Source organism: Microtus oregoni, unplaced genomic scaffold (assembly GCF_018167655.1).
Source record: "Microtus oregoni isolate MIOR12 unplaced genomic scaffold, Mior012 000022F_ref0000154, whole genome shotgun sequence".
Lineage (NCBI taxonomy): Eukaryota > Metazoa > Chordata > Mammalia > Rodentia > Cricetidae > Microtus > Microtus oregoni.
The window spans coordinates 17,539,150-17,554,321 of record NW_024543081.1 but is presented as its reverse complement, the minus strand read 5'-3'; the positions used below and the strand labels follow the sequence as shown (position 1 = coordinate 17,554,321).

Here is a 15,172-nt window from a genome sequence, read left to right as displayed (position 1 = left end):
AGGAATGTGAGCTCCTGTGCACTGGGCCCAGCCAGCAACCTGGGGTTTAAAACTCAGGGCCACCTGACAGAGGGGATAAAAGCTGGAATGGCCAGAGAACAAAAGACTCCCCGCCAGCATACATGTGGGCATGTAGCCATGTGAGCAGTGCAGGTGTGTACAGTGTGAACAGTAACATTCAAGGAGCGTCAAGGGCCCCACAAACATGTTTATCAAAGCTGTAATAGACCATCAGAGCTTGGATCAGAGGCAGCCTGGACCCTACTACTCTATACTGTGGCCTACAAGCACCTAAAATGAGATGGGATTAAGCAGAGGTACCCTGCAGTGGTCAAACATGATGAACTTTAAAGTCGGCAGGAAAAAAAAAGAATGCAAAATATGAAATTCTATTTTTCATTGACTACATACTAAAATTTTTTTTTCCTTTGGTTTTTCGAGACAGGGTTTCTCTGTGGTTTTGAAGCCTGTCCTGGAACTAGCTCTTGTAGACCAGGCTGGTCTCGAACTCACAGAGATCCGCCTGCCTCTGCCTCCCAAGTGCTGGGATTAAAGGCGTACGCCACCACCGCCCGGCATACTAAAATTTTTGATTGAATGAAAAACAAATTCCACTTGTCCGTCCCCCCTTCCAAAACATGTGCATTCTTCCTGGAAAGTGCTAAGTTGGTCTAATGATCCTGAGAAAACCCTAGAAAGAAAGGTAAAGAGCGTCCTTAGATCATCCAAGAGCTATGAGAAAGCAAACAAAGAAAATTCCTAGGTAGCAGAGATGGGGCCCACCTCACTCTTAGACCTGGATATGGGCACTTAGGAAACAAATCAGGGATCACCTCACTCCCAGCCCTGGACACAGACCACTCACTGATGCAAAGACCTGACCAGCAAGATAGCCAAGGATCTGGAGTTAGGCTCTCACTCTTCCACGGCCAGCTGGACTATAAGTAAGGAGCCATGCGGGAGCTCTGTGGCAGTGCACCACCGTCTGTGCAGGGTAGTGCTGTTCCTAGGATCCTAGAGCCTTAGATGTTTGTAGAGAAAAGAGAACCCATCTCTCCAGAGATGAGAGAAAGCAGAAAAATGAGTCAAAAAATGTGAAGGAAAGAGGTAAAACAGTAGGAATTAACGCCAAGAAACTCCAAAGGTTCCTCTTCTCATAATCACTAATCAGGAAGCAAGGGATGAACAGCACAGGCAACGCCAGTACAGGAGTAACATCTTATGCTAAGACGCACAGAGACATGAGTCAAGGCGCAGCTCGGTGGGACAGTGTAAGCATGGGCGTGTGAAGTCTTTGCCCCAATCATCTGCACTTAAAAAAGACCTATTTCACATCAAGAACAAGCTTTATACCAACCAATCTGAATACATAGGTGACATTGGCAAGTTCCAGAAAGATTAACAAGAAATCTTAAAAAAAAAACTTGAATTTTCTTATTGCCATAAAGAAATTTCAATCAGTATTTAAGAGAGTTCTAACTCAAAGAGTTTTTATTATAATCTTCCAAGAATTTTCAAGACACAGTTCTACTTCATAAACAAATCAAATCCACAGAGGGTAAAACAGAAAACCACAGTCTATAAAGCCAGAATCATCTTGAAAAAAAAAAAAAAGCTTGCCATGAGAACATCTAGGCCAACACTGGGCCTAGAGAAAGCTGCATGATGAAGAGGCACTAAGCAACCAGGACCATGAGGAAATCAACAAACAAAAGGTAAAAGTTATCAGGCGGTGGTGGCACACACCTTTAATCCCAGCTCTTGGGAGGCAGAGGCAGGCAGATCTCTGTGAATTTGAGACCAGCCTGGCCTGCAGAGCGAGTTCCAGGACAGGTTCCAAAAGCTACACAGAGAAAACCTGTCTCAAATAAAACAAAACAAAGGTAAAGTTGATTAGAGAAAGATTGAGGGCTGGCAAGATGGCCCTGTGGTGTAAAAGTGCTTGCCCTGAAAGCATGAGGAATTGAGTACAATTTCTGGACCCCACATAAAGGCTCGGATGAGAGACCTAAACCTACAATTGTCATCTGACTTTCACATATTTGCCATGACAAATGGGCCCCTTCACACACAGCAATAATAACTAAAAATTAAAGTAAAGATCACCAAGCATGGTGGCTTAAGACTTTGATCCCAATACTCTGGAGGTAGAAGCAGGAGGATCTCTGTGAGTTTGAGGCCGGTGTGATCTACACGATGAGTTCCAGGGTAGCTAGGGTGGGAAATATGGCTTGCTGGCCAACAGTGTGTACTGCTCTCAGAGAGGAACCTGCTTCAGTTTCCCAGAACGCATGTCAATCAAGTCACACCTACCGCTAACTAGGTTCTAGGGTATCTAATGCCCTCTTCTGGCCTCAGAAGGCACCTGCATGCACAAGATACACTCATCCACACATTCAAAAATACACAAATAAATGGTGTATAAAAATTTAAAAAGAGTTCTCAGTAGTCCTCATTGTCCGCTATGTTCAGCAAGTCCGGTTTTATCCCATGCTTTTTCAGACCCAGGCCAGTTGGCCTTGGTGAATTCCCGATAGAACATCCCCATTGTCTCAGTGTGTGGGTGCACCCCTCGCGGTCCTGAGTTCCTTGCTCGTGCTCCCTCTCCTTCTGCTCCTGATTTGGACCTTGAGATTTCTGTCCAGTGCTCCAATGTGGGTCTCTGGGTTTTTGATCCTACTGCACGTAATGGCTTTGGGGGAGCCTAGGCAGTTTGGATGCTCACCTTACTAAACCTGGATGGAGGTGGGCAGTCCTTGGACTTCCCACAGGTCAGGGAACCCTGTTTGCTCTTTGAGCTGATGAGGGAGAGGGACTTGATCGGGGGAGGGGGAGGGAAATGGGAGGCAGTGGCGGGGAGGAGGCAGAAATCCTTAATAAATAAATAAATTAAAAATAAATAAAAAAATTTAAAAAGATTGATAAACAGAAATTATTATATTACATGGTTAACTGAGAAGACAAAGTCTTAGATCATCTCCATAGAAATGAATTATTTAATAAAATCCAACCTTAATTCAAAGTTGAATTTAGGCACATTAGTGAAGGAAAGGAACATATTCTTACTATAAGAACCTCCCAGACCTGGAATGGTGGCCTACACTTTAAGCCCAGGACTCTAAAGGCAGAGACAACTGGATCTCGGCAAGTTTGAGGCTAGCATGGTCTATTTGTTAAGTTTCAGGACAACCAAGGCTACACAGTAAGAATGTCTCAAAAAAATAAAAATCAGCATGAGCCAGAGAAATGACTCTCCAGCTCAAGCAGCTGCCACCAACTCTGATGGCTGTAGTTCAGTCTCCAAGACACACATGGTGGAAGGAAAGAGAACCAACTCCAACAAGTTGTCCCCTTACCTTCAGCTGCATGCAAGCACATCTGTGTGCACACATACACAGATGCGCTAAATAAATAATGTAAAGACATTTAGACTAAAGCAGTAAAAGCAAACATGTTGTTCCAGAGGACGGCAGCACAGGTTTCCTTCCCTGCAGTGCTCACTAAGCTCTGGTTCAGCACTGTGGCTCACTATGCCCAACACTTCTTCTCCCTCTCTTTCTGGCTCCATTTGAGATGGCTCAGAGGTTAGAGGCACTGGCTGCTCTTGCAGAGGACCTGAGTTTCTGTACCCACATGAAGGATCATAGCCATCTAACTCCAGTTCCAGGAGTCAAACATCCTCTTCTGGTCTCAGCAGTCACCAGGCACACATATGGTCCACAGAATACATGCAAGCAAAACACTCATACATAAAATAAAAATAAATAAAATAATAAAATCTTTTTTTTTTTCTCAAGACAGGGTTTCTCTGTGTAACAAGTCTGGCTGTCCTGGGACTCACTCTGTAGACCAGGCTGGCCTCGAACACACAGAGCTCCTCCTGCCTCTGCCTCCACAGTACTGGATCTAAAGGCATGCACCAGCGCTACCTGGCTACAAATAAATCTTTAAACAAGCAAAAAACAAAAAACAAAAACAAACAAACAAAAAAACCCAAAAAACCAAACTTCTAGAAAGCGTGCCCGGTGGAGAGGAAAGGCTGGGGCTCCCACTGCTATACTCTACTCATACTACGAAAGAAAGGGGGCATGTACTTGGGCTAAAAAAACAAACAAAACCCTCAATGATTAAAACACCAGTGTTTAACTAGGAATCATTACAATTACCATCACAGATACCATGTAGCAAGACAGCAGGAAACAAAATCAACATAAACACTATCAATGAATAGTGAGAAAATAAAACTGTGTGGACCTGGGACTGAACCAGGGCTTCATGTATGCTAAGCAAGAGCTCTATATTCTATTTATAATAGTGTCCACTATATTCTATTTATAATAGTGCCACTTTAATGGTGGAAAGTTCACCATGATAAAGTGATAAAAGCCCATGTCCACTCTCACTGCCCTGACCCACAGATTCAACAATCCCAATTAGAACTCCAAGTGTGCCAGGTGTGGTAGGTCCACCTGTGACCCCAGCACTCAGCAGGCAAGACAGGAGAATCCTGAGTTTGAGGCTAGCCTGGGCTATACAGCAAGACTCTGCTTTAAAGAAAAAACAAAACATGAGGCTAAAGAGGAAGTGTGGCAGTTAAGAGCACTTGATGAGCAATCAGGAATACAGAGTTTGGATCCCAGCACCCATCTAAGTCAGGCATTCCACAAATGCCTGCAACTCCAGCTCCAAGGAACCAAATACCTTGGTCTCTTTTGGCCTCCATGCACATGGACATGCTTATCACCTGTACATGTACCCAAGAGTACATACCACTTACACAGGCATAGTCGTAAATAAATGAAATTAAAAATACTAAAACAGCAAAAGAAAAAAAGAAATCAATAAGCAAACGAAACAACCCAAGTATCTTTTTAACTTGATAAAGTGAATATCAACTGTATTTCCAGGCTCAGTGGTACTATACCTGCCCAGCATATGCAAAATGAATGAATGAATGGAGTAAAATATACTTTTGGAAGACTGAGGGTAAATATAGTGAAAACTAGCTGGGTGTGGTGGCACACAACTTTAATCCCAGCACTCAGGAGGCAGAGACAGGCAGATCTCTGTGGATTCAAGGTTAGCCTGGTCTACATTGTGAGTTTGAGGCTATCCAGGACTACATAGTAAGATCCTGTCTCAAACAGCAACAACAAGCTTAGCTGGTCGAGGTGGCTCATGCCTTTAATCCCAGCACGTGGGAGGCAGAGGCAGGAGGATCTCTGTGAGTTCAGTGTCAGCCTGGTCTACAGAGTGAGTTCCAGAACAGCCAAAGATACACAGAGAAACTGTCTCGAGAAACCAACCAACCAAACAACAAACAAATAAAACAGTAACAACAACAAAAGAAGCAAATCTACATATACTAATAGTAAGAATTCTTGTTCTTCAAAAATACAGCACAGAAATAGAAAATGAAAAGAAATAAATATTCAGAAAAAGAAGAATTGATTTCACTAAGGAAATGGCACATGAAGAATCATGTCACAGTTGTATGATCTTAGATATTTTAGAAAAACTTTGGACTGCCAGAGAGATTTTGGGTAATTTGAGAGAGAACTGGGTATTTTAGAGAGGCTTTGGACTTTGAAAAAGACTTCAGATATTTTAAAGGGATTGAACCTTTAAAGTACTGAAAATTTAATGACTATGGAACTTCTAAGTTATACTGTATTTATATTGTGACATTAATATGATATCTTAGAGATGAAGACTAAGAAATATTATTGTTCAATAGTGTTGTGTTGGTGTGTCAAATCAATAGGGAGCTACTATCCTGGCTAGTTTATGTCCATTTGACACAGGTTAGAGTCTTTTAGAAGAGGGACTCTCAACTGAGGAGATTCCTCCATTAAGGTTTGCCTGTAGGGGCTGGGGAGATGGCTCAGCAGTTAAGAGCACTGGCTCCAGAGGACCTGGGCTCAATTCCCAGCACTCACACGGCTGCTCACAACTGACTAACTCCAGTTCCAGGGCTTCTGACACCATCATGCAATATATATGCAGGCAATGAACACAAAATAAATTTGAAAAAAGACTTGCCTGTAGGCAAGCCTGTAACACATTTTCTTGATTGGTAATTGATGGGGGAGGGCCCAGGCCACTGTGGGTGTTCTTAACAAAGCAGGTTGAGCAAGTCAATAAAAAGTGTTCCTCCATAGCCTCTGCTACAGTTCCTACCTCCAGGTTCCTGCCCTGGTTTCCCTAGATGATGGACTACAAGCTGCAAGTTGAAATAAACCTGCCTTAGTTAGGGTTTCAATTGCTCAGAAGAGACAGCATAACCACAGAAACTTTTATGAAGGAAAACATTTAGTTGGGTGGCTTACAGTTTCAGCAGTTTAGTCCACTATTATCATGGCAGACAGCATGCAGACAGGGTGCTGAAAAAGGAGCTGAGAATTCTACAGCTTGATTTACAGGCAGCAGGAAGTAAACTATAACACTGGGTGTAGCTTGAGCACAGGATACCTGAAAGCCCACCCTTCCAACAAGGCCACAACTACTCTAACAAGGCCACACCTCCTAATAGTGCTACTTCCTTTGAGGGTCATTTTCTTTCAAATCACCACAAAATCCTTTCCTCCCCGAGTGACTTCTGGTCATGGTGTTTCATCACAGCTATAGAAACCTAAGATATTTAAATGTTGAGCCATGAATATGTGCCAACCAGAAGGAGACAGGTATTAGAACCACTGACAAGGGTTTAAAGCAGCATCATAAACATGCTCCAAACTAATGAGATAGGAGGGTGTAGTCAAACCAATAAATTTTAAGAGCTGAAAAGTAAAACGACTGAAACAAACTCAGCAGTGGGCAAAGGGACAGAAATGGAGTGGAAACTAAAATGAACCATAGAGACAAAGTCAGACCAGGAGACCTGAAACTGTAAGCCAAGACCTAACTGTACTGCACTAGAAGACATTGAAGGAAAGGAAAAACAACTGGAATTCAAGAAGTAGCATGACCCCCAAACTGGATAGACCAAGAAATCCTCCTAGAATACATGATGATCAGATGCATAAAAGTTGAAGACAAAGAAATAACCCTGAAGCAACCAAAAAAAGAAATAATTATTTTCCCACAGGGGAATGAAATGACCATGAAGAGAGAAATAGCATAACCTTCTTCAAGATAAAAATAAAGAAAAATACTGCTAAGCTAGAATAGAATCTTTTTGCTTATTTGTTTTCAGAGTCAGGTTCTCATCATGCAGCCCTGCTTATCTTACAGCTTGTTATGTAGCCCAGATTGGCCTAGAACTCATGGAGATCAGCCTGGTTCTGTGTATTGTGATTAAAGGTATGCTCCACTATCCCCAGCTTTCTGTTTTTTCTTGAGCTTCCTACATTACACTCAAAAGTTACAGCATTTAGTGTGCTTTTAATTTTTATTTATTTTGTTTTAAGCAGAGCTTCATTATGTAGTCAAGGCTTTCCTTAAGCTAAGGGTGAGCCTCCTTGAGTACTTTAGCCTCTTGAGTGTTAAGATTTAAGATTTTAGTTAGTGAATCTGTGCCATTTATACACTAAATATAAATGGCACAGATTCACTAACTAAAAAGCAGATATTACTGGGCAGTAATGGCACATGCCTTTTATCTCAGGAGGCAGATCTCTGTGAATTAGAGGCCAGCCTTGTCATACAGGGCTAGTTCCAGGACAGCTAGGGCTGCTACACAAAGAAAACTTGTCTCAAAAAGATCAAGACCAACCAAACAACCAAACAAAATCCTAACAGATATTGGCAGAATGCACTTTAAAAAAAAAAAAAAAGTGGCCAGGCGGTGGTGGCACACGCCTTTAATCCCAGCACTCGGGAGGCAGAGGCAGATGGATCTCTGTGAGTTCGAGGCCAGCCTGGTCTAGGAGAGCTAGTTCCAGGACAGGAACCAAAAGCTACGGAGAAACCTTGTCTCAAAAATTAAAAAAAAAAAAAAATTTAAAAAAAGTGACTTAGTTATATGCTGTCTATAAAAAGTCACTTCAAATACAATGAATAGGTAAAATGAAAATAAAAATATGGAAACTAGGTGTGGTGTATGCATCTATAATCCTAGCACTCAGGAAGCAGAAATAAGTAGATCTCTGTAAGTTCAAGGCCAGCCTGCTCCAAGTCAGCCACGGTTGCACAGTGAGACTGTTGTCTCAAAAAAAAAAAATGTATATGTGTGTATATATGGAGAAATTGGAGAGATGGCTCAGTAATTTGGAGTCTGTCTGATCTTCCAGAGGACCAGAGTATTGTTCTTGGTGCCAATGTTAAGTGGCTCACAACTGCTTGCAATTCTAGCTCCAGATAGATTTGTGCCTTTGGCCTCCAAGAACACCTACCTGCATTCATGTCCACATAACCAACACCCCTCAACACACACACAAGTTTATATAATTAAAAATAAAATGAAAATGAATACATACGTAAGGGAGGGAGTCTGGAGAGATGACTCAGAGGTTAAAAGCATTGGCTACATCCACATGGTAGCTTACAACTATCTGTAACTACAGTTCCAGGGGATCCAATGCCCTCTTCTGGCCTCCAAGAATATTACATGATACAAGAAATGCACAGACATACATACAGGCAAAGTACTCAAGACACATACAACAAAAACAAATAAAATTTCAATATACACACAAACACACACACATTAAAAAAAGGCTAGGTCATACAGAGTTGATCCACTGAAGAAAGGAATGGCCATAACTCAATCTGAAAAGGAGGCTGCTGAGCAAAGAAAGCAGAGCCAGAGGTAGTATATAATGACAGGCCGTGACTCTGTCAAGAGGATGAAGCAATTCTAAAGTGCACATGCCCTATCTGGCATGCTTGCACTTTCTGTAATCACAGCACTGGGAAGCAGGAGCAGAAGTGCCACAAGCTGGACACTAGCCTCCTCTCAGAGTGAGTTCTAGATTAACACAGACATCCTGTCTCAACAAGCCCAACCTAATAAATTAAAACCTAAAATGCATATGTACCAAACAAAATAACTTTTTCTTTAAAAATTATTTATTTTGTGTGTATTAGTATGTGTGTGCACCATGTGTGTGCCTAGTACCTGCGGAGGTGAAAAGATAGCACCAGATTCCCTGACACTGGAGTTACAATGATCACGGGCCAACATGTGGCTGCTGGGAAACAAGTCCAGGTCCTCTGAAGGAGCGGCAAGTGCTCTTAGCTGCTGGGCCATCACTCCAGCCCTACGAAAGAGCTCTGTGGGAGCTATAGAGATGGCCTCATCTGGTAAAGTGCTTGCCATTCAAGCACAAAGGCCCTGAGATGGTCCCCAGAAGTTATGTAAAAAGATGGGCACAGCAGCACGTTTGTAATCTCAGTGCTAGGAAGGCAAGACAGCAGGATCCTCAGAGTCTACCAATGTGACCAATTGGTGAGCTCCAGTTTCAAAGACCCTGCCTCAAAAATTAAGGTGACAAGCCTGTAATGACGACACCTGTTATCAAGCTCTGACCTTTACACACACATGCACACACGAGCACATGCCAGAACACACATGCGCAGGCATATGTATATACACAACAAAAACAAAAAACTTACTGGCATAAAAAAGAGATAAACAGACTCAGGAAAACTCAATGCCTGTGAGCTAAAGATGTAACTCAACTGGCAGAGTGCTTGCCTATAATGCATGAAACCCAGGGTTTTGGTGCTCCCACCATGTAACTCAAGGCAGGGTGGCACACACGTGCAATCCCAGCTCTCTGGATATAAAGGCAGGAAGATCAAATGTTCAAGATCATTCTTAGCTACATAATGAGTTAGACATCAGGTTGGGCTAAATGAAACCATGTCTCAGAAAAGAGAAAACTAGACAAAAAGTCAGAACTCAAAAACATCTCTAAGACCAGCAAGGTAGTTCAGCGGGTGAAGGATTGATGGTACAAGCCTGGCCACTTAAGTTCAGCTCCTAGAACCAATCTGAAAGTAGAAAGAGAACGGCCTCTGCAAAGTCGTCCTCTGGCTCGCATCCACGTACAACACAGCATGTGCACGCTCCCTCCACATCTTTGTGTGTGTCGGTCTATGTGTAGTATATTGTATATATATACACATATAATATATACTCACACACACACATACATAATAATAACAAAGGAAATTAAAAAAAAATCTTTCAAAAGCAAAACCTATTTATGGAATCCCAGAATGTTTTACCCAATAAAAGAAAACATTTTTTCCAGGGTACCACATGGTGATGTTTGTTAGGTCCAATGTTCTCATATAACAATTGAAAACTGGCATTTGTGGTCTGACATGTTTTGAAGCACAGCAAAGGACAGACTGTAGTTTCAACCCTGGGAAACAAATAGATGTAAAGTTTTGAGTTTAGCCTTGGTTACACAGAGAGATTTTGTCCCAAACCAAAAAATAAAATAAAATAAAATGCAGTTTAAAACCCTTACATAAATGACAATGTGGCTGTGCTTACAGGTGCAAGCGGTTTCCAACTGAAGGTCAGCACAAGCCACAGGGTTTGGTCACAAAACAGCAGCTAGAAAGGGCAGCTGCGTCTCGAGGCTTGCACTTTCCCATCCTGTAGAAAATACCCAAGACATAAAACAGGCCCAAAGAGCCAGGCAGTGATAGCACACACCTTTAATCCCAGCACTCAGTTGGCAGAAGCAGACAGAGCTCTGAGTTCAAGGACATTCAGAGCTAACCCGGTCTCAAAAAACCCCAAAACCAAACAAACAGGTGCTTAGAAACTGAAAAGGCTGGGATGTAGCTTAGTGTAGAGCACTTGCCTAGCATGGGTTTGAGTCCAAGTTGGATGGGTATAGGGGCAGGCAGAAATACTAAAATTATACAGAGTATATTCTTTATTATGAGGGGATCAAATCAAGATCAGAAAGATAACAAGACACATTTCCAGATTGCTGGGAACTGAACAGCGCACTTCTGAATAATCCATGGGTCAGAAAGCAGCAGCCATTGATAACTGGAAAAAAAAGACATATTCCTAAACTTCTCCCAGAAGGTCAGCGTTACCTTGAAACCACAACATTCCTAAAAAGCCCAAGGCTAGCATCATGCTTATCAACAGAAAACAAGAGAAGGGATGCTCACTTCTGGCACTTTTATTCAGCACCATACTGACTTACCAACCAGAACAGCTAGGCAAGGAAAAGAAACAAAAAGACTTCAGACTGAAACAGGACCAGTAACATTTTGTCTGTCTTCAGATGACAGATCTTATATTTCAAAAATCCCAAGGAATCTATAAAAATTACCAATGTTAACAAATTAGTTCACAACATGCAGTAGGGAGGATTCCTGTTTATGGAAATGTGAAGTCGTCCAGGCACCATGGAACACAGTCTGGCAGGCTTACAAAAAGACAAATATAGGACTGACATACGACCCAGCAAGGAAGTAAAAGCAGATGCATGCATGCCAGTGTTCAATATAGCATCATTCATAGCAGTCAAAAGGTGGCACTAACCCATGCACCCATGTCTTTTTATACACATACAGGGATGAACATAATGCCTGCATGCATGTGATGGAATATTATGTGGCCATAAGAAGGAATGATGTTCTTACGTGTTGCAGCATGAACCCTGAAAGCACTATGGTGAGAAAAAGAACCCAGACACCAGACACAGAGGAACAAACACTGCCTGGTTTTATCATGTGAAATGCCTAGACAAGGCTACCAGCAGCCGGGGACAGGGAGGAGGCGAGTTCCTGCTTAATATATTTATAGTATTTCAGTTTGGAGTGCTGAAAAAGTTTTGAAAATATTTCACAGTGGTGGTGATTGCAGATTACTGTGGTGTTTTTTTTTTTTTTACTATGAATATTTATTTACTTTTGAGACAGGTCATGCTGTGTGACCCTGGCTGGCCTAGTACTCAGTATGTGGAGCAGACTGGGCATAAACTGGCATTGTGCCATGTGCTGGGATTACAGATTTATGCCTTGGCTTAATATTGTAAATTTAATTAAAGGCAGAGTTGCTGCCTTAAGAATGGGTAAGATAAGGAGTGCTGCTGTATGTATCACACCATAAACTTCTGTAGTTCTGGGACTCACGCTAGGCCGGTGCCTCACCATGGAGTCACATCCCAGCTCCATATTACAAGTTTTCTTTTTCGTTTCATGCCATAATTAAAAACCAAAACCAAAGTAAAACAAAGAAATAAAGTGTGAGCAATGAGGGATTATTTCTAAGGCAGGTATTTGCCTAGTGTACATGTTCCAGGCTCAATCCCAAGCACTAAAAACAAACAAAAATAATATGTCAAAAGCTGTGCCACCGAAACCGTGCGCTCCGTGAGTTATATCTCAGTGAATCTGTTGTTTCCTCTAAAATCTCCACGTTCAGAGGGAAAGGAAGACAGATTAGGATGTCATTTGAGAAATACACTCACTACATACAGATACACCAAGAAAAGGCCTCACATGACAAACAAATCAACAACAGCGATTCCAGGGAGTGCATGGCAGCCTGCACGAGAGACAGTCATGACATGGCTCTTTTTACCTTCTCAGCCTCATGTGGCAGGCAGAGCCCTCATCTCTAGGAAAGGATGCATCCTTAGTGGTGAAGAGCTGTGCAGGTAGTGACTACAAGTGGCCGGGCAGGCTGGACTTGAGTCTAACCCCTTACCAACAACCAGCTCACCACAACTAGTGCAGTCAGCAGTGCCAAAGATGGGAGCTCTCTGTGATCATGGATGAAGAAGATGGGCCCTCAACAGACTCAGCATATAAATTATGGAGAAAATGGAAGGGCTGCATACAAAAATAAAGATCTGGGCTGACTGGAGGATGCCCCCTCACAAGGCACAGATAGTATGAGGCAATGGGTAGGAAAACCAAGGATACTAAGGGAGGACTCGGGTGTTTCAGTAGCCAAGAGGGTTAGGATGGACTAGTACAGAGCTGAAACCGAATAGTCAGGGTCCTGGATGGGCCTAAGCACATGCAGGGGATGGCAGAGCAGGAGGCACTGAGTACAGTGGAGAGCTGTGTAGCAGGTTCAGCAGAGAGGTGGAAGAAGCTGGGATACACGCGCATACACAATCTCCACACACATGCACATATGCATGAATAAATGGCTCCCAAAAGCACACACACATACCCAAAATGCATAGGTATACATACACAGAGACTAGATTCGCCAGCTCTGTGCCCTGGGGCAGATGTACACAGAATACTTATGATCCAAGGAGATAACTGCTGAGGCAAAGCTAGCGGCATCACATCCCTCAAGTCATCAAAGTGTGCCCTAGGTCACAGCCAGGAACGGGAGGAAGCCACAGTGCCACACTTGCCACTTTCTACTACAGTGTGAGGATACACCAGACCCAGACAGTGCGAGGCATTCTACAAAACAGTCACCAGCCTGCTGTCACCAAACTGTCCTCAAGTCCAGGGGAGTTGTCCTGCCAGCTGGCAGAGGCTACCCCGAGTGGGAGGACCTGGAGCAGCCCCATGGCCCCCAGAAAGGGAAGGAGCAGAGACTTACTCCCAGCCTAAATTATTCAAAAGGAAAGGGAACGTGCCTCTTTAACAAGCCCTGGCTTTATGAAGCAAGGTTAACAGTTTCACTTGATTCAGTGGAATATTATAAACTCTCTAGGGCCCATTTGAGGACTTCTACTTCAGGCGCAAGGTGACGACTCAGCACTTTTTATATTATTTAGAGAATAAAATTAACCCTCACAGGCCCAGACTGCTACCTCCCCTCCCGCTGGATCTGGCCTGCTCAGCGCTTTCCCCCATATATAATTACAAGCTGCTATCCATCATGCGGCAGGGACGCAGCGCTGACACGCAGAAAGGGACGCAGTAAGCACTTCCACTAATAGAAGCAGGACTTAAATATCGCTCTGATATCTTCATTTAAATTGGAATATTTTACAATAATCAGCTGCAGCCTCCATGGGGTCCTGCCCCTCACCTGGGCCAGCGCCTAGAAGTAACCCTGCCAGGTCCTGCTGGTCCCCACCTCCCCGGAAGGGCTTCCTTGCCAGGGATCAGTGCCCTTCAAGGTGACCCAACAGCTCCTGTCAAGCTCATGTTGTCAGTAGAAATACAGAAACATCAGTAGGCTCAAGGAAGTCACTGCTCGTACAGAGTCTCAAGCCACTCGGTGGGTAGCTAGGATAAAAGACAAAAAGCATCAAAAAGCTCAAGCAACTTTAGAGGGCTATGCCCATGTAGGGTGGGGCACATACACTGTGCTTCTGCTGTCCCTGTGACACACACACATATACACCCAGCTTCCATGGAAGCTGGCAGTCATACAGCTATTTCAGTCCTGTAGAGCTTCAAACCTCTGACATCTCTCTCAGTCACTACTGGCCTTAACTCACAGCAGTATCCCCGGGTTTTGCTGTCTCAGTCACTATATCCCTCCCATATTTTAGGTAGGTTCTGCTATTAATCCCCTGCTGCCCCTGCATGAGGACCTGGAATGCTACCTGGCCCTGTGGGATCCTGGGCAAATAGCTGCACCTCTGAGTCATTTGCGAGATGGACAGAATTACAATGACCACTTCAGGGCTATACAAGACAACAGAAGTCAGTGCAGAAAGTACTGAAGACTGCTTAACAACCTGCCCCACGCCCGCCTGCAGCCCCCTCACCTTTGCACCCAGTGGGCAATAGCCTTTGAGGAAGTCACCGCACACTTCAGCCTTGCGGGACACATACACGTGGCTGTAGGGACAGTTGCTGTTGCTGCAGATCCCCTTCAGAAAGTAGGAACACACAGGCATCTGTGGGGAGGGAAGAAAGGTGAGGGCCCAACAGTCCAGAGCTTTGCACCACACCCACTTCACAAGTACAAATACCAGGACTTGCAGGCCCTTGAGAGGGTCCCAGAGCTGGACACCAGCCACTCAGATCCTTCCTGAAGACCCCCACCATGGTCCTCCTGAGAGAAATGGACACAAAGCTGGGTGTAACAGCGCACACCTTTAATCCCAACACTTGGGAGGCAGAAAAGGCTGAATATTTGTGAGTTCCAGTCCAGCCTGGTCTACATATTAAACCCAAGACTAGCCAGGACTATATCTATATCTATTTCTCTCTCCATATATATATATATGAGAGAGAGAGAGAGATTCCGGGGGGGGGGGCAAACAAAAACAAAACAAACAAGAAATAAACCCCAATCGGAATGAATATACAATGCCAGCCA

At 43.6% G+C, this 15,172-nt stretch overlaps 1 protein-coding gene across 1 annotated transcript in view; it reads right to left on the bottom strand.

Annotated features, from left to right (window-relative positions):
• The window catches only part of Zc3h3 (zinc finger CCCH-type containing 3), an 82,839-nt gene that overhangs the window by 4,452 nt on the left and 63,215 nt on the right, over nt 1-15,172 (bottom strand). Inside the window, exon 9 of the mRNA XM_041672649.1 lies at nt 14,616-14,747. Within this exon, the coding sequence (XP_041528583.1) occupies nt 14,616-14,747 (132 nt within the window). The remainder of the gene's footprint in view (nt 1-14,615; nt 14,748-15,172) is intronic.